Source organism: Streptopelia decaocto (genome assembly GCF_964273445.1).
Source record: "Streptopelia decaocto genome assembly, chromosome: 1".
NCBI lineage: Eukaryota > Metazoa > Chordata > Aves > Columbiformes > Columbidae > Streptopelia > Streptopelia decaocto.
The window spans coordinates 188,738,498-188,757,789 of NC_138663.1; the positions used below are offsets into that span (position 1 = coordinate 188,738,498).

At 40.1% G+C, this 19,292-nt stretch overlaps 1 protein-coding gene across 3 annotated transcripts in view; it reads right to left on the reverse strand.

Annotated features, from left to right (window-relative positions):
* B3GLCT (beta 3-glucosyltransferase) overlaps positions 1–3,773 on the reverse strand; it is a 66,879-nt gene extending 63,106 nt beyond the window's left edge. For all 3 annotated transcript variants that reach the window (XM_082043030.1, XM_082043029.1, XM_082043028.1), the window contains exon 1: positions 3,563–3,773. In XM_082043030.1, coding sequence (XP_081899156.1) covers positions 3,563–3,650 — 88 coding nt within the window. In that variant the 5' untranslated portion in view covers positions 3,651–3,773. The remainder of the gene's footprint in view (positions 1–3,562) is intronic.
* Between the last annotated feature and the right edge of the window lie 15,519 nt (positions 3,774–19,292).

Genomic DNA, 19,292 nt, shown 5'->3' on the forward strand with positions numbered 1-19,292 from the left:
CTTGGCAATAAATATCATCTTCTAAGGATCTGCTGGGAAAAGGGCGGCACAGGAAGAACGTGGTAAATCTAGGTGGCATACAACTTACCAACAAAAGGGCCACAGGGCAGGCAGGAAATACAGTGCCTGGGTGCAAGTGGACATCTCTAAGATTAATTCATGCATCCACTATTCCCTCCCAAGAGCTTCTGAAGAAGGTGTGCCCAGGAGTGGGCCACAGATAGAAAATGTCTAGCACATGCAGGTCATGACCAGATCAGTTGTACAACACAGGTAGAAACTCTTTGTGGCAAGGATATATTTTTGTTGTGTATGAAGTACACAAGCACAAAGAAGCATGACCTATGTCTGGGAGCTCTCAGATGCTACTATAACAAAACAGTCACTTTTCATGCCCAAACGTGATGATTAATTCAGACAACTGCAACAGATTTCTTCAGTAGAGAACCCCCCCAAGACACACATCAGTCACTGGAGCTAGAGATGCCTTTGCTGACTCCACAACCTCCTTCAGTCCCTTTGAGTTTCTTGATGCAATGCAAGCACAGCTCAGGTGGAACACTGACTTACCATAAAGCACAGAGAAAATATATTGCAAGAAGAAACTGACTGGCTGGTAACAGTTCAAACTGTGGCACCCCAGTAACCAAAAAGGTTTAGAGTGATTAAGTGCACAATTTTTTGCAAACAAAGATATCCAAAGCCGAAAAAAACCCCAGCAAGGCACTATATTAAATGCAACCTTTAATTTTGTATTTGTCACTTCATTATTTAACGCATTGTGTACTCTGAAGTTTGTTAACACATGTAGCTATTCACATCATTTGGCACAAGCAGACAGAGGCTGAACATGTCAGTTGCCAGTCCTCCCCTGCTTCTGCTAAATGCTCAAGAAGGATAAATAAGAAAAGGAAAGAAATTTCAGAAATACTTCAAAGCTCTTTATTTTAATCAATCTTATATTTATTTCTTTTGAAAGCAGCACTAAAATCCACTGAAAAAGCTAGACAACATTTCTGGGTCCATTCAAAACCTGGAAATTTAATCAGATAATGTAATATAAGCAGCTTCAATTCCTATTGATTATTCTCAAGCGTTCCATTACTTCCATTAAAATTTTGGTGAGTAAATAAACTGGCTTCTAATACTAGAAAGTAAATCTTAATCATTTCTTTTCATTGTTCAGCAACTGAACTGCAGGAATACATCCCAACAAACTATTAGGAAAATTGGTGTAAATACTGTAGTATTAAAATACAGTATACTGTATAAATATATACAATGATATAATACCACATTAAAAATGTAGAAGTATTCCTTTCTTCAGTTGAAGTCTTTTGAGTGCAAACAACTTCCAAATGTTTATAATTATATGTCCTTTAAATGCAAAGGAGGTTAATAACTGAGGAGTTAATTCTTTCATAGAGAAAATCCATTTAAGGCAGAAAGGCCACACTTCTGTTATCTTCCTCTTCATGGTCTGATTCCAGGCTGACTAACCCCAGGGTCATTCCAATCACCCCACTGGGCTGTGGGTCAGTTTGAACAAGCTACATAAAAGTTATGAGTCTATGACTTATGTATGGCAAAACCATGACTTCAAATAACAGAAGCTACTGATTATGCCATACACAATAGACAAAATATTTAACATACAATTTCTTTGTATTTTCATTTAATGAAAGGCCCATTTTTGGTTTGGCTGGGTTTTCACCCCCTCCCAAGTTTTATAAGAACATAAGATTCTATAGATTTACATGATTCCAGAGAAAATCTGCACCAACACTGTCAGTCAAAGAGACAGGATCTTCCATAATAAGACAGCCTGAGAACACTAGCAAACAAAATAATTTAGTTTCACGTATTTTTATGCAGGTTTTTATAACATTTCTTCATTGTTGCTACCCTACCAGCATCAAAGACTTTGATCTAGCTAGGTAAGAATGAAGACTTATTAGTTTATTAACCCAAAATGGGGAGAGAGCAGGGAAGAGGAGGAGGAGGGGGTGATAAAAGCAAATATCCAGCATCTGAAGCTTTTCATTTAAAAAAAGCAACTCATTTTATTTCTTTACTAAATTCCTTTAAGCTAATGGCACATATTGGAAGAAGGCAGCTGAAAACACCACTGTGAACCACTGAAATGTCTAAATGAGTGCTGTGTACACCCCTATCTTTATAAAAAGCAAGCAAATAAAAACAGAAGAAGAAAAGCATCATCATTATTCCTTCTGTCTAGAAGTTAGACCAAACAAAATAATCTGAATATGTCTTCCCATTCTGCAAGCTGCCACCATCAAGCCAGAATTTATGAAATTACTGAACTACCAACAGACAAGGTGTTTTCTCCTGTGAAATGCAATACAAATTATTTCCATTTTCCAAGAGCATAGCTGAGTGTTTTGCAAACTTACTATCCTGGCCATCTCAAATGCATAGGATATTTATGTAAGAAAAGACTTCATGACAAAAGGATATTTTAAAAACTACAATAAAGCTATGACATTTCAATAAGCTTCAGATGAATGAATTCTATACAAGGATTAATCAAGACCTAATAAACAAGAGGTAACTGCACAAGCAGTAACCCATTTTTTCCATTTCTGGATGTATGTATGTAGGTATGTATGTATGTAAAATAAATATACATACAAACATGGGGAAGAATGCAGCTGCTGTTCTCTGACCATGATTACAATCTGTTTGAGATTACAGGTGCTATTTAATTCCTCACTGAAGCACTGGAGCAAAACTACTCATCCCAAAGAGAATGAAATACAGCTTTGGGCAGAGCAGTAAAGTATGAGGACTCCTCCAAAAACCAAAATGCACAGGTAAAAGGAAAAGTGTTTTACAGGAGAAAAATCAAGACAGCAGAGTTTCACTTTGCGGAAAACAGGATTGGTTTGTATCAGGTCTCCCCTGCAGAATTCTGATCTGCAAGCCATACTAGTGGAAGCGCATCAAATCCAAAGGTTCAGAACAAACTGACAAGCCTATGCTGACAGAGGTGGAAACATTGAGGAACAGAAATAATGAAAAACATAACAGATGTAAACATTTGTCTCTCACACTCACAGCAACTCGAAACTCCAAGAGCTTGTAGCAATCCGACTGCTAACATACTACTAACTCTTCCCTTTTAATCTCCCACCTGCCCAGACACATTGAAAACGTCTCTAAAATTTACTAAGAAATAGGTAATTCTTTTTTCTCTGTGCTGAGGCTTTAACCAGGCGGTATTACCGTTCCACCTCCCCTCGGCAACGGTCAGTGAGGCGCTATTTCAAACATGAGCCCGAACTGGCTCGGCCCGCGCTGCCCCGTCCGCTCTCCAGCCCAGAACCGCAACAAACTTCGGGGGAAGGGCACGTCCTGCCTCCCCCCGCTTCCCCTCCCGGGGCGGGACAGCGGGTGACGAAGCGGCAGCGGCTCCGGCGCCCCCCCAAGCTCTCCAGCTGTCCCGTGCCCTCCTCCCCTCGTCACCTCCGCGGAGCGGCCGAACGTCCCGGGTGTCCCCCTTCACCTCGCCATGGCGTCCCGACCCGGCCCGGGCACTCACCCCAGGTGCGGAGCGGCGGGACAAGGAAGAAGAGATGGGCGCACGCAGCGAGAAGGAGCCAGCGGTTGCAGCCGCGCTCCCGAGACATCTTGGCGAGGGCCGCCGAGGCGCACGGCGGGGGGAAGGAGGAGAAGGGAGACGGTGCGCCCGGCTGCCCGCCTCTGCCGCAGGAGCGCGGGCGAGCGGCCTCCGGCCGGTGGCGGTGCCGCCAGCCCGCCCTTCTCCCCACCCTCCTCCCGCCCTCCCCGCCAGGGCCTGGCAGGACCGGGCGCCAGCGCCGGCGGGAGGGGGGCGCGGAGCGGGGCCGCGGCGCCCTCTGGCGGGCGGCAGCGGGAGAGGCGGCACCCTGCGGTCCCCGCCTGCCCGCCGGCTCCGGCCGCCCGGGACCGCGGCATCCCGGGACCGCGGCAGCGACCGCTCCGCAGGCTCCCAGCCCTCTCGGGCCGGCTGTCGGCGCCGTCAGCTCCCCGGGGGCACCCGGAGGTCCTACAGCCCTGTATGCAGTTATGGACTAAACATCCAACCCCTAATAATCCTGGTGAGCGTGGCTGTCTGTATCCATTATTGATCATCCAGTGGCTGTTATCAAAACCAATCAGTAATATCTTTAATTCTTAATGCTAAATTATTAACTCCACTGAAAGTCCTCCAATGACATTTCTAGGTTGTCCAATTTAGACAAAAAGAGGGTTTTTTCTTTAGTTATTAGCTTTATCCTCCTCCTCTCACAAACAACTTTAAATATTGTCGTTTAAGTGATATCCAACACTCTGACAGGAACCTGGTCTGCCATAACAAGCAGACAAGTACAACTCTAAAACAACCCTCACAAACCATTACCCCAAAAGAGCACATTGCACCTCCAGCCAGCCATTTCCTAACTACCTGTGTAACCAGGCATGGAGACGTGGGGTGCCAGCCAGAGTACGGGCATGGGACACCAGCAGGCCACAACTTGGCACTGAAGACTCCACAGCTACCAACAACTCGCACATAGTCAAAGAAATGCAGACCTGGAACTGCACAAAACGGGATTTAGGGGCAACATGGGGAACAAAGTGGTATCTAATGTGTAAATGGCACCATAAAGACAGTAAAACTGGATGTAACACAGCTGCAGACCAACAAAGAAAGATCAAAATATAAAAACTTGCTAGCAAAAACACACGACCCCATGTGGATCCTGGAGCAAGGAAGAAGAAACCACCCACATGAATATCAGGTTTGCCCCAGTGAAGGACTCCACAAGCCAAGAGCTTGCTGTGACACCTCCCGTACACCCCAGAATGAAACTCTCAACCTCCAGACCCAGGGGAGCCACAGAAAGGTCAGCAGGAAAAGCAGTAGAAACCCAGCCGTGTGTATAAATTTTTCACTGCACTATCGTTCTTTCTTTTTCTGTAGCAATTAGATCTGTATTAATAATAGTTAGATTCTTCACATTTCAACATCAGTAACAAGGAATTCCTGGCTTTACTTACACATAAGGCATGCTTCCTCCTGGCCTGTAAGCACGATTTTGAGCGTAACACCTGGTGCCCGGGTAATGATTCCTTACACACTGGGTACACATAAGGCCAGGTCTATATGTACATATTTTCCCTTCAACTATTTTCCTCATAGTGCCTTCCTACCAACCCAACCATTCAGTACACGCTGATCTCACTGGAGACAAATGGTGAAATGTCAGCCATAAACTTGCCATATTTTTATTCCACTATGGCCAACAGCATAGGACCCAAGTTGGACCTTCCCCCAAAACTCTGCAGCTTTTTAGATCTACTGCATTCTTTTCCTGACAGATCAAGAGGTTATAATAGGGTACCTGAAGCATGCCAGAGAGGTGATTTTGAAGATGAGCTGAAATCTTTTCACAGTGATAAATGTTCTCACTGCAAGTTCAGGCAAGAACATCTTTATCACTGTAACTTGGTAGCAGACTTCACATTTTCCTTTGACATTATCTCAAGAGAAATATATTAGATATATTAGCCAGACTTCCTTGGGCTTTTAGACTTTCTTTATGTCTTTGCTACCCACCTTGCATTGCAGGGGGTTGAAGAGAGAGGGAAAATGGGACACAAGCGTGAGCAACCACAGCTTGTTATTTGCCTTACAGAACAACTTCCTTTTTCTGACATTCTGATTCACAAAGAGTTTACTGCCTCAAGAATAATAATTCTGATGCATATTAATCATACTATGTTTCTCTCTCTGATCCTATGTGTGTGCTCATTACCAGGGAAAAAAAAAAAAAAAAAAAAAGGTGCTGTCCTTCCATTTCTATAACAATATAAAAGGTGTGAATCCTTCTGCATAACATGTATATCTGCATTATCTGCATTTGCTTGTATTTCCTTAAAAGTTTCAGCAATGTTTCCTGTCCTTTCTCCCACTTCTCTGTTCCGTGTTGGTTTCTGTAAGTATTCATGTCACAAAGATCATGCCCACAACAGCTGGGATAAACATAAGACTTCTCACTTTCAAAATGGTTAAGATATATTAATGTTCAAATGTTTCCCCATGCAGCAAGTCAGTAAGGAAAACAACAACAAAACCAATGTTTGGCTGAAATGTAATCTATGTTTTGGCTTCTCACAAATATAAGAGAAATTTTCTTGTAACAACCTCCCTAGAACACTATCATGAAACCTAATGTTCTCCAGCTGTTAAGTAAAAAAGCACTTAAATGTTTTCAAATCTTATATTTGGGGCTGGGAGGAGGAAGGAGGAAATAAATCTTTTTCTTGAATTCTAATCTACATACAAACTCAGATTGTGTTTGTTTGTTGTTCTAACTACCCCATTGAGAATTTCTGTCTCAGGAAGGATGAAAATAATGAATTTTCTGCTAACAAACAGAGAGGTTCAGAACACCACCAAGCTTCCTTTCCTTATGGTATTTTATATATATATATATATATATATATCTTACATTCATACATAATACAAATGTAGTGTTGCTGCTGTCCCACCTCTCAGATTAAAAAGAGGGGCTGCAAATACAGAGAAATCCTGTCAGCTATATATATACAGAAAGTTACGAATATCAAATTTATTTTGTCCTGGTAGGATATCTTCTACAGATATTAAATACAAGCAAACATTTAACATTAATTATTCATCAGAAGTGATATTTTTTAGAAAAAACAAAAAACCAGCATTTTTTCCAGAATGGAAAGCAAACCTGGACTTTCTGGAGGGGGGGAATAAAATAATAAATTACTATGTCCTTTGAAATATTTATAATAGAATGTATGTCACAGCAATTTTGCATCCAAGTTACTATGTCTTAGTTAATAACATTAAGTATTGAATTATAAGCTGTGGGGTTATAAGACCTGTAGAATTTCTGAGGTTGTTTTTTCTTACCAATTTGTGGAAGCTTTGCTGCTTTACTTCAGCTTGGCAACTGGATGTGAGAAACAGAGAAATAGTTCACCAACTGAAAATTGTCAGTGATTTGAATGGGGACAACTTCTCATCAATTATTTTGGTCCTGAAAACACTTTGTGTGCATAAGCAATTAGAGTCAACAGGACCATTCATGTGGTAAAATTAAGTCCTTACACCTTTTCATAGATCCAGTGTCACTATTTTAACATTTTCATGAATTAAATGTCTACGAGAAATAAATTAATCTGGAGTCCCAATGGACAAAAAAGCTTGAAGATCTGGCAAGTGTTTCTATTTTACCAAGCATAAACTTCCACGTTATATACAAACCCTACTTGTATGCCAACCGCACCATTTGGGCTAACGTGTTACTCACCCATCCCTTTACATAAACCAAGGGACAGCCAACCTTTCTAGCCCAGAACAGAATACTGAGATCACCATGTCAAAGGGAACAGTGGGAGAAGTTCGGAGGCAGATGACCACAATGTCCACTTCAGGCTGGCCAGGCTAGCATGTAGTTCAAGAGTGGTTTGCTCTTCCATGCAGGCAGCCCAGCAGCAATGCAGGGTACTCCTGACAGGCTCTGTCATCTGTTCATATAGAAGGACTATAATGTGGGAGAAGAAGAGAGAAATTATGAACCAGACACAATGGCAATCATTGCGTTAGAGAACTTGACTGGAACTACTTTGTTATATTAGCCATTTGAAAAATGTTGAACTAATCCAGGAATGACAGCGCACTTGTATGGTTTCTTGCAATGGATGGGACGGAAAGGCCTTCTCAGCAGAGACAGGCCTGTTAATCACGCAAGTTGAGTTCTGTTCCAGCTCTTCCACAAGCTGCTGCTGTTTGATCTCTCTGTCCTGCTCAGCAAGTTACATAAGCAGGGGTATAACTTTAAACTATGACTAGTCCTACAGAAATCAGCAAAACCAATCCAAATGAGTTCAGAATCATACAACTAGTTTTTGAATCACAACCTGCATCTGGAAACAGAGTTTCTCAGCTTTCAGCAACTCAAGACAGTAATTCAACGATAGTTCCATTCCGTTAATAATACCACAATGCCCAGCTAATACCCTGGGAGTACATCTACATTTGTCAAATGGTAGGCAGGGACCTTGAGCAGGGGAACTCTGATAGTCTGCATTGCTCAGCTCTTAACTACACTCCCTTATCCTACTTGTTCCACTCTAAATAGCTTTCCTCAGGAGAACTCCACAGTAATGGGGAAAGCCCTGAGCACTGTAGACATAATTCGGTCAGGGCCACTTGGCCTAGGACTTGCCCTGTCTCGCTCAGAAGAATTGATAAAGTTGCAGTATCAAAACACACACATGCTGTAGACCCAATAACCAAACCGCTGACGGAGATCAGCATTCCAGTCAAGCCTTGTAGGTAGACCACAGCATAGTCTGAGTTTGGACTCTCTCCTTCCTTTTCCACTTTGGGAAGCTCAGTGTTGTCTCCAATTTTACTTTATGAGATTACTTTTGAAATAAAATAATTTTATTAGAAATTTATCTATGTTCAGAACTGCCTGAAATTATTTAATCCTGTATGATACTGATGGAAGATTCAGTTATGAATTATTTTTAGTACAACATTCCTGAAAAGCTATAGTATGAACTTTTTTCAGAATCAGTACCTGCAGAAAAATAGCTGCCAGGTTAAAACTATGGGGGAAATACATTATTTTGATTTCTTGCTACTGTCAGGTGATGAGAGGAAGATGATTTACGCTTCTGTCTTTGTACTGCACACAGTCAAGGAGAAACAAGGGTAATACTTCTTACAGGCAGATGCAAAGGACTGAAGCTTTTCAGTCTCAATTATAAGCCAAGGGCATATTGCCCACTCCTTTGGTCAAATGAACAGCTTGCCTAAAGAACTGTCAGACTTGATACTCTTTCCCGTTGTGTCTCCTGCTGCTTCCATCTGACACAGAATTGCCTCTACCAAGCGTATCTGAGCTCTTTATTTTTTCCCTGCTGAAGCATAGCTATCTGAAAATACAAAACATTACTCCTAAACTACCTGAGAGTGTCTTTTTATCAATATATGAAAATATTACCTTGGTAACTGAAAGTGAAAGTATAGATGAACAGCAAGGGATTTAGTTGAACAAAACCATGTAGGAATAGAATGCTTCCATATATTTTAAAGAGCTTAGTGGCCATATTGCCTGCTTTCCCCTGCTTTTAATAGTGGTATAAAGAATCACCTACCCTTCTCCACTGTGTACTAACTCATAGTGGCAGGGATCAAAACAAGGTAAACTGCTCAAGGAACACCAGAGTCGATAGTCAAATAATGTCCTATGAATTTGCTTCTAACTTTTCTGCTGTTTTGATAGGCTGTAAGTAATGTGATTCCTCAAGCACTGACTAACCCGATCAGCTGTTGGGATTACTGTCTCAAGATGTCCTGTATCTCACAAATGGCTTCCACATACTTTGTTTTACCTTATTACAGATGCACTGTAAACTGTGACAGTTCAGAAACCAACTCAAAAGTAATTATGACATCCCAACTTGGCAGTAAAAAACAACAACAACAACAACATTATTTATTACTATTATTATTATTATTAAAATAATCCTTGGTAATAGAAGAGACAAGTAGTCACAGTAACATGCAGAGATGTTCAAACAATGTGCAACACCTGAACTAGATTTTAGATCCTGGAAAATTCCATCCTGTAAGATGGAATTCTGTGGCAGAATGTATAAGACAGTCATACATTTCTAATAGTTAATTTATACTAAGCATAGATATAGACACACTATAAACACCAAAGACTTTGGGCTATGTCTGTTTTATAGCTTTTCATGCCAGTAATCCCAACACTCCAAGCAATGGCAGAAATATAAGAGCTAGGTTCTTCAGCTGAAATAGCTCTCTTGTGAACCAGCTTGCGTTGATTCATGGCCCTGAACAAGTAGGGTTGGAAAATGCTCACTAGCTGGTAAGTCTCTGCATTTTCTTTTAATATAACTAGATTAGGCATTGTTTTCTCATTTTGTCATCTGTGTCTCCACAAACCTTTGTAGCCATGTTATGTATCATCAATACTTTGTTCTTATCTTAATGGCAGTTGAGAGACATCGCATCTTTAGTTGAGATTAGAAATAGCAAAGCCATTGCTGTAGGAGTAGCTTTGAAACATGGATACTCTCACAGCATCCCAGCACATCAGGCGTCAAAAAGCCAGTGAGTTGCATGGACTGATTAACAGAAGGCCAGTGATTTGAAGAATCATCTTCTCATGGCCATCATCAGCCAGGAACATTTACTGATATAGACTAGAAAAACAGGAGTGCAAAATTCATAGATCTCAAAAGGCTTCTGATAACAATGCCATAGTATTACATTCTGCCCTGATATATGAAGCTACCTGATACAGTGATAAAATACAGCAGTTGCCTTCGCACCAACAGGTCTGGACTATACAGGAAGCTGCTGGCCTTTTTATTACTGTCCGAACAATTTCTGGGGTGGACACCTTCAGCATGTTTGCAGATGCCACCAAGCTATGGGGGGACAGTCAAAAACCCAGAGGGCAGGGCTAGCCTTCAAAAGCCCCCTGACAAGCTTTAAACATGGGCTGACAGAAACCTTATGATGTTCAAAAAAACAAACAAAATTCTGCAGCTGGGTCAGGATAATCTCATATAATACCAACAAGCTGGGGACTGGCTGGCTAAGAGGCAGCTTTGTTGGAAGAAGCCTGGGAGTCCTGGTGCTGAGTACGAGAAAGCAGTGCCATTTTGAGATGGTGATGGTCAACTACACAACAGGCTCTATTATTAATAGTATAATCAGCAGGACAAAATAAGTGACTAATACCCTCTACTTACTACTTGGAGGCAGCACCTGCGGTACTCTGTACAAGTTTGGGCCCAACAGCACAAGAGAGATTGTCAAACTGGAGCAAATCCTCTGGACAGCCACCAAGTTGGTTAAGGACTTGGAACATGTAGTGTACCAGGCAGGTCCAAGGTAACCGAGTTTGTTCAAGACAGATGGGAAAAAAAAAAAAACAAAACTAAAGGGGAATCTAATTGCTGCCAGCAATTACCTATAGAGGGAAAGCTAGAGATTCTCCTCAGTAAGTGCATAGCAAGAGAATAAGCATTCACAGGTTGCAGTAAGGGAAATTCTAAATGAATATAACAAAAAAGTCACAGATTAGATACTGAGACAAGTTTGCTCTAAGAGGCTGAAGAATCTCCATCCCTGGAGACAGTCAGAACTTCATGGACAGCAGCTTTAACAACTTCAGAGGTTGCCCTGCTTAGAGCTGGGCATTGGACCAGATGACCTCAAAAAATCTTTCCTACCCTAGACCAGTCTATTATCCTGAGATGGTAAAGAGAAGAATAGAAAATGTACACTAAATTTAATGAAACCTACAAAAAATGTTATCAGTAGCTAAAAGAGATACCTATCATATGTTTTTATAACAGTAATACATTAAATTTGAAAGTGGCACTCAAACATCTCCTGATTGGGAACAAATTTTGTACATGCCAGCAAGGAGATCCAGATCCAATTAAAAAAGATCTAAATACATCTTAAAAGTAAACTTAGAGGGTATTTTGCATTTACAGAAACGTATAATGGTATCCAGTATGGCAGCCATGTCACTGATGCAAATCAGCTCTTAATTAAAAAATCATTTAAAACTGAAGTTTTATTTAACACAATAAAACACACAGGTGTGATTCCTGCTTTTTACATTAGTGCACAGCTTCACTGCAGGCCGGCTGGGGCACGAGAAAGCAGACTGGCAGCAAAGAATGTCTTTCTATTTCAGTCAAGAGCTTCACAGAAGATCTGTGTGTAGATCAGCACTTGAAATCAAACAACAGTTCCTTAAACTAAGCAACACCAGTTCTTAGTCAAAAATCCATTGCCATTTAAAGCAAGATGATTACTTGAAATCAAGCTAAAAAAGAAAAGAAAAAAATAAAAAAGAGAGCCAGCTACTAGTTTTGCTTTTTGACTTACCTTATATAGTTATGCTAAAGGAAAAAAAGGAGCTGAGCCAACACTGTAAAACTTAAGCTAGAAGGCATCTATGTGGTGGCTTACGTGAGGCAATGGTGCCACCCAATGTCTACAAGTTATACAAGACCAAGCAAAGAAAAAAACCCAACCAACAGACTGTATGTAATGCCTATTAGTAAATATACCTGTATGCCAAGGCTTGGCTCAGACATAAGATTAACAGATGTGGTACATTTCAAAACAGGGAAATATTTCATATTTCTTTAGTTTCAGCTTGAATTCTCTGTAAAATGGATATTAGCATAAGTTGGGTAAATTCAGACAAGCTGTCAAAACACATTTACCAGCATTTTCCTACAAGGTGCACATTATTTTAGTTTCTCACTTTTTGGGCCCTCTCATAGGGATCAGTCTTCAGCATATTCCAAGCAGTGCATGGACTTTACTATGACACTACTAAAATCAAGCGTCCCTGCATGACAATCCAGTTTTCATTCACAAAGCCTTGAATCTAGACAACATTCAAAGGACGGTAACTTTTTAGAAAGGCAACCATCCATAACTACAAAGAAATCAAACAAGTTTTATCATATTGGAAATGTTTACCAGGAGATCATTAATGACAATCACTGTTAAACACATGTATCTCATTTTTGGTTTGAACCTTGCTTTCAACCTTTTATTAGAGGAACATTGCGTGACTATGTCTAAAATTTTAAAAAATGCTCTGATAAGCATATGCCTCTTTCTTGTACAAGTAATTCTAAGTCTATAAGTAAATTGAAAAAATGGGTTATTTATACCACTTTGCAGAACATGCTTTCTACACTATAAAACATGCTGCCAGCTCTTTGAACTATTTTCAGCTCTTCCAAATCATCTATCAATACAGTAAGCTACACACAGATAGTAACACTTATGTTTACACAAGCATCCACATCACTAAAAGTAGTCTTGTGTTGTCATCTATATCCGTGTAGTACAAAGTTCTGCTAGTTTTTCGAGTATTACTTCTTTCTTCCCACTTGTTAGTCCTTTATACAACCGCGGGTTTGTGCTGCCTTATTTTTACCATACTCATAACTGAATCTTATGGTCATCTAATACATAAAAAAGCTCCCTTCATAGGCCCTTAATTTCCAGAATACACATAGTATTTCTTAGTCAAGCATATTCAATTTCTTTTCCTTCAAAAGAACAATTACCGTAGTTTTGTATGTACCTTTGAGACATTTCTTGAGAAGGGAGCAATTTGATCTGTTAGAGTAATTACTCACCCTGTCAATTTTTAACTTTCAATATTTGATATTCTACCCAAAAGCTTTTTGTAGCTGTCACATGAAGACAGTTTGAAGTTTTAAATTCTCAAAATACATTTTATTAATAGAGTTCTGTGGCAGAATGTATAAGACAGTCATACATTTCTAATAGTTAATTTATACTAAGTATAGATATAGACACACTATAAACACTCAAAGTACAACTTTTATAGTATTCCATTTGTGGCAACTGTTGACTTTGTGGCAACACAAGCAGAGAAAAAACACACCTATATCTCTTTTTAGAAAAAATACTTAAGTGCTGGACTTGTATATGCATCAGCAAAACACCACGCACACACACATTTAAAAGATGTATTACATGCTCTTTCAAAGCAAGCTTACTATAAGCTATAATGTGTATATATATATAGTTAGTTAGCTAGTTAGTTAGTTACCTTTTCGTACCGTTCAGGCCTAATAGCTCAGTTTGTATATTTTCAGTAAGTCAATAGGAAAGAGAAAGAAATTAATTTCTTGGTGTCTGTATAGAGGATACTGATTTTTTTTTTTTTTTTACATAAGGTAAAATTTGAACAGTCCTTGAAGTGTTTTGGATATTTTCTAGAGAAAAAAAATGGCTTGGATTACTGTCAGAAATTCATAACAAGTACATGTCATACTAATATTGCAAGTGTTAGTTTTAAAACATTCTACCAACATTGAAAGCACAAGGAGTCTGCATAATCCGTGCACATCTAATTAGCAGCAAGTCATATAAATGATACATAATGACTTGGCAGCATATTGCCAGATGGTTTGCATTTTTTTTTAATCCAGACTGTCTCCTATTTCGCAATCTTATTGCTTTTACAAGTGCATTTATTTTATTAATTGAACTTATGTAGAGTTTATGCAATCTAATTCTATATTTACTTTAAAAATGTTCAACTCTTCACTCCTTCCAATTAGTGATGTGCAGCTAGTCACCTATGTTAAATTTGTTTTGTGCCATAATCCTATTGTCTGATATTCAAAACACTTGTTGTGTCAAAGCAACAGGGAAAAAAAGGTTACGAGGGAATTATAAACACTTATAAAAACATAATTACTCAAGTTAAAGTCTTTGAGATTAAGGAACACTTAAGGTTTAGCATTATTCATTTGTTCCTGAACTCCATAATTTTGTATCTTAAAGCATTTATGCTACACTTACCTTGCTGTACTAAGTTTATTAAATACAAAGTAAATAAAATTTAAGTGTTCTTCTTCCTAAAATCTTCACATTTTCCAGTAGGACAATCCAGTTGCTTAAGTGAAAGGATGAAAATATCTGTACATCTAAGTGAATGGAACTAAGAAGATTACAATAACCTTGGCACTTAAACTTTTATCTTCTCCACCTCTGCATTATTTAGATTTAGTCATAATTTTGTGTTTTTCTAAATCCAAAGAATGCTTAATCAATATCAGACAGTAGTGGTAGTTTACCAGAAATCAAAGCAACCATTCACAATTACAATTTCTGAGGAATTCATGTTAACCTCAAAAGCCAAGCCTACTCCATCTTGATTCATGTTTTATAAGCAAACAGGTCTATTCACAAGTGTGAAAACTAAAAAAAAAAAAAAAAAAAAGGTAAACCACGGAATAAGGACATACTTCTATTCAGACTGAAAAGGTACTTTTGGGTTAAGAGTTATATTCAGAGTGTCAGGAAGATAAAGCATCACCCCTTTGGTTACTCTGGGATTCAGATCCATGCTATGCAGTGTATTAAAGTATGCTGAAATGTGGGCAGAGCCATGAAGAATCACATTAAAATTTGCCAAGTGCTGAGGCTTTTATCAGGAAACATGCAAAAAAAAAAATCTATCAAGTGATGTTTATTTGCCTTACCCGAGAGGCCATGCATTTTGTTTAAAGTGGATATTCCACCCAGTAGGGATGCTCTGAACAATACAGCTCAGTTGTCAAACCCTCAGAAAGCAGTGCCCCTTGGTTGCTATGCTTCAGACTGCTTACACGACTGTGTTGGTGGCATATCCTCCTCATTCTTTGTTTCTCCAGGATAAGTATGCGGATAGAGGTATTAACAGAGAGAATACTGTAGAACATCATCATTAACACTTTCTATACAGAAGACCAAAAAAGGTCAAATGAAAATATTATCTATTTTACAAGCATAATGTGTTACCCATTGCACCATATAGTTGAATAAACATTTGGCATTTCTTATTATTTTCCTTATTACTATACTCTTTTTAATTTGATTTACAAATTGTTTATATACATGAAAGTAAATATCATATTGTGGTAACATAATGGTATGGAAAATAGTGTGTAAAATAAAGAGCTGCAGTACACCACCACACAGCAAGGGTGAGACTACCGGAGCTATTTAGTGAATTAATTCATATTTCCAGAGAGACACGATTTGATAGGAACATCAGTCTTCATTTGCAATAAGCAATGATCTCAAATGCCCTTTACCCTTTAAAACTCATCCTGGAACCCAAGAACAAATGAACCCTAATCTCATTACGTTTGCATTAAAGGCCTTCTCAAATGATGAGAGACAGAAACGGTGCAGAAACTCAGACTGACCAGCATGCCCATCGTGCACTTTCACAAGGACCAACTGCAGTAAAGCTGGCATAGGCAACCTCCAAAGAGATTAGAACACCATCATGGGCTGGAACGCAGCTCAACCCACAAATGGAAAGTGAAAACATATTTAAAGTCCCCAGAAAAATGAGAGAGACACCTATTTACTTGTAATGCAACATCTAGATGTTGCCTGCCTATGCCAGGTGGACTTTGATGTTTTCTGTTTTAAATAAAATATGAAGATTATGTACAAAGAATGCTGCCTCTGCTGTCCCAGTGGAGCTCCTGTACATCTCTGCTTGGGCCCCTGGCAACACAGCAGAAATGCTAAGTGCTCGATTCCTCTGTTATGTTCTGTGATGTCTGGTGTTCCACAGGGACATTTGCCAGTCCTCCTTAGTTCACTTAGGTCATGTTTTATAATGGTAATATTCCCTGGATAGACACTAATGTCATTGTACCTCCATACCCCATGACAATGTACCCACATTAGGATTGGTTTAGCAGATGAGGTAACAGTCAAATTCAGTTTCTTAACACCCTTCTTAATGCTCTGGTAGAGGCCACAACATAGAACATCCAGTACCAATCATTAAAATAATTCTTTAAAGGCCTGAGCAGCTACCATTTTAAAGCATTGCTTGCACTGATGAAAGCCAGACTGCTCTTTGCTCTAAGTCAGAATGTGGACATGTTTAAAGAAGCCCTTTACTGTCACAGACAATAAGAGCACCTACACAGCTGAACTCCCCATGCACGCTGAGGAATAAAAGGAAAATCCACAACAGATACTTTTATTTTTGGTCACAAAACCATGTCCTTATTTACCATAAGCTAAACAGGTAAATAGACAGAATATTTAAGTAGACTGAGCAACACCCATCCTAATTGCAAGGCAATCTTAAAAAGTTGAAAAATATGGGTCAATCATCATATTGTGGTAACAAGCTGCAATAGTTGGTGCATTGCAAAACCAGAGAGGTTGAAATAGAGCATCCATGTATAAGAATCCAATATCCCACTGAAGAATGAGAAAGCAGGAACAGCAGAACCTTCCTCTTCCCTTGCCAGCAGCATTAAGATCCCAGACTACTTGGCAGGTACCAAGGAGAACATTAACTGAAATTTCTTATCAGGCCAGCATGTCTTTCCACATGACCACCCAGCAAAGGCTGATACCACTGTCAAGGGGAATGGCAGCAGTTATTCTCAGTTCCTAAACTCACAAGCTTTCCAACACAAGTAAACCCCAGCAGTTTACACTCAGTTACAGTTTCCCCACACCCCCATACGAGACAGTTAACTGTCCCTATGTAACCCATACTATCCCTAGTTCAGAAAGGAGCAACACCCAGAGTCTCCACATCATGGGAAGAAAGAAACAAGAGTTGTTTGTTTGTTTTTCCTTGACTTGCTAAATAAAGTGTATCATCTCATCTCTACAACCCTCGTTTAATCACAGTTTTAATGATTCCAACACTGCTGGCTCTATCCAGAGCAGCAGTCTAGCCAGATAGATGCAAACCTTCTCGCTGCCAGGCCTCACCAGTGTGTTAACCTTAGCCAATCAACATCATAATCATTTATTGCGAGCCCTTTGATCTTCTATTTGTTGGCTTTCATCAGTGATGAAAAACAGGGGGTTGTTATTCACATTGTAATGGTCAAACTTGTTTCTCCACAAAATACTTGTACATGGGCTGTGTCCACAGCCACAGGGTGTCCAGCTGGTAACACGCAGCCCTGGCTCCTCTTTCAGAATGACCCTTACCACTGTTTCAGCTGCCCCAGGCCCAGCCTTTGGGACATCTTGAGCAATCACCTTACCACTATTACTAACCTCAGCAGTTCTTATCTCCCCTCTACTCCTCCCCCTCCCTCAACACCATTTACAGTTCCACAGTGGGAATTCACCTCACAGAGAGCAAGTCACTATCAATACAAGCTTCTTCTCTAGGCCAAGTAAAAAAAAAATTACTCCTGTACTGGGATCCCAGTTCACAGAAGCCATAGCTCAACCACTGCACTGCACAACACTGTACTGTTGGCACTACCAGACAGATGGTGCCAAAGTAACTTCCAATTCTGAGCTTAACATTTTTCTCCCTTTAGAGACCAGCTGCAAATCTGGGCAAACAGTCAAGTTTTTCTTGTCTCTATTCAAGGATAAACAATTTGCAGCAAAGGAGAAAAAGCAAAAGGAACGTTTGGTATCTACTTTTATCATCTACGGTGACACTTAACTTAGTGTGTATTCTGTATGTTTATTATTTGCCACAGCAGGGCTTTTGAAACAATCACTGAAAATACTAGGCATTCAGCTTCTTGTTGGATAGGGTGACGGCTGATGTAAAGATGAACCGGTAACAAAGGGACTAGATTTTTACCTTCTAGAGTATTATCCAGGATGCAAAGCCTTTGGACACTCATGAAGGCAGCAGAGGAATTTTGAGCATTTCAGTAACACCCAATAAAAAGCAGGATATTTACGCACCTAAATACTTTGAAGAAGTCTACCTCCTCATTTTAAATTGGAAGTGCATTATTAGTAGTATTTACCACAACAAGTAGGAACAGGAAACCTCATCAACATACACCTTAGTGTTTGGCCAACCTGTCAGCTTATTCTGCAGTTAGAAGTTATATCCTCAGCTAGTAACAGTCTCAATGGATTTTTCAGCTACATGGCTCCTCTGAAAGAGGCAAGCAATTCTTCCCTCAATATACTCATTAGGAGTAAAGATCCAACACAAAGCTGAATCTACTCAACTCTGAAACAAAGCTTTAGTGGAGATACGTTGCTAGAGCACAGTATCTAGAAAGGGAGTAGGGGCAAAATCCTGACATTTTGCCACTTCCACACAGGGACACTCAGGACTCTGAATGCTGTCTTTCCCTGCCCTTTGTAGCAGCCAGGACCAGAAGGGCAGCATCTAACAGATGAACCACTGACAACCAAAATCGAGATCTATGTACTGCCATGCGTGCACATGGACTGCAGGAGGTTAAGTCCTGCCTGTAGCAGGGGATCAGGCCCTAAACAAACAGCTAGACAGGAGGAAATGGGACATTTATTTTATAGTGGATTGTGGCACTGGACACAGAGAGAAAAGTCATCTTTAGGGAGAGCACGTGATCTGTAGTACTAATATATTTAACCTGTTCTGTTACTTTTTGCTAGCCCTAAGAGCACCCCAACAGCACAGTGGGGAGATACCTGTAACAATGTTGACAGTCGACTCAACGGAAAGGTTCCCAGTGTATTAGAATAAGGTTGTTGTCACAGAGAGCTGCTTATCTTCCATTTTCTCACATATGTGGGCTCAACAAAACACAAGCTGAAGAGCAGAGCTGGAGCCCCGGCCTCCACGCCTGGAGCCCTTCCCCCGCCACCCCCAGCCAGCCGCAGGCTGGCTCAGTCCCGCTGCCGGCACAACAGCCGCCAC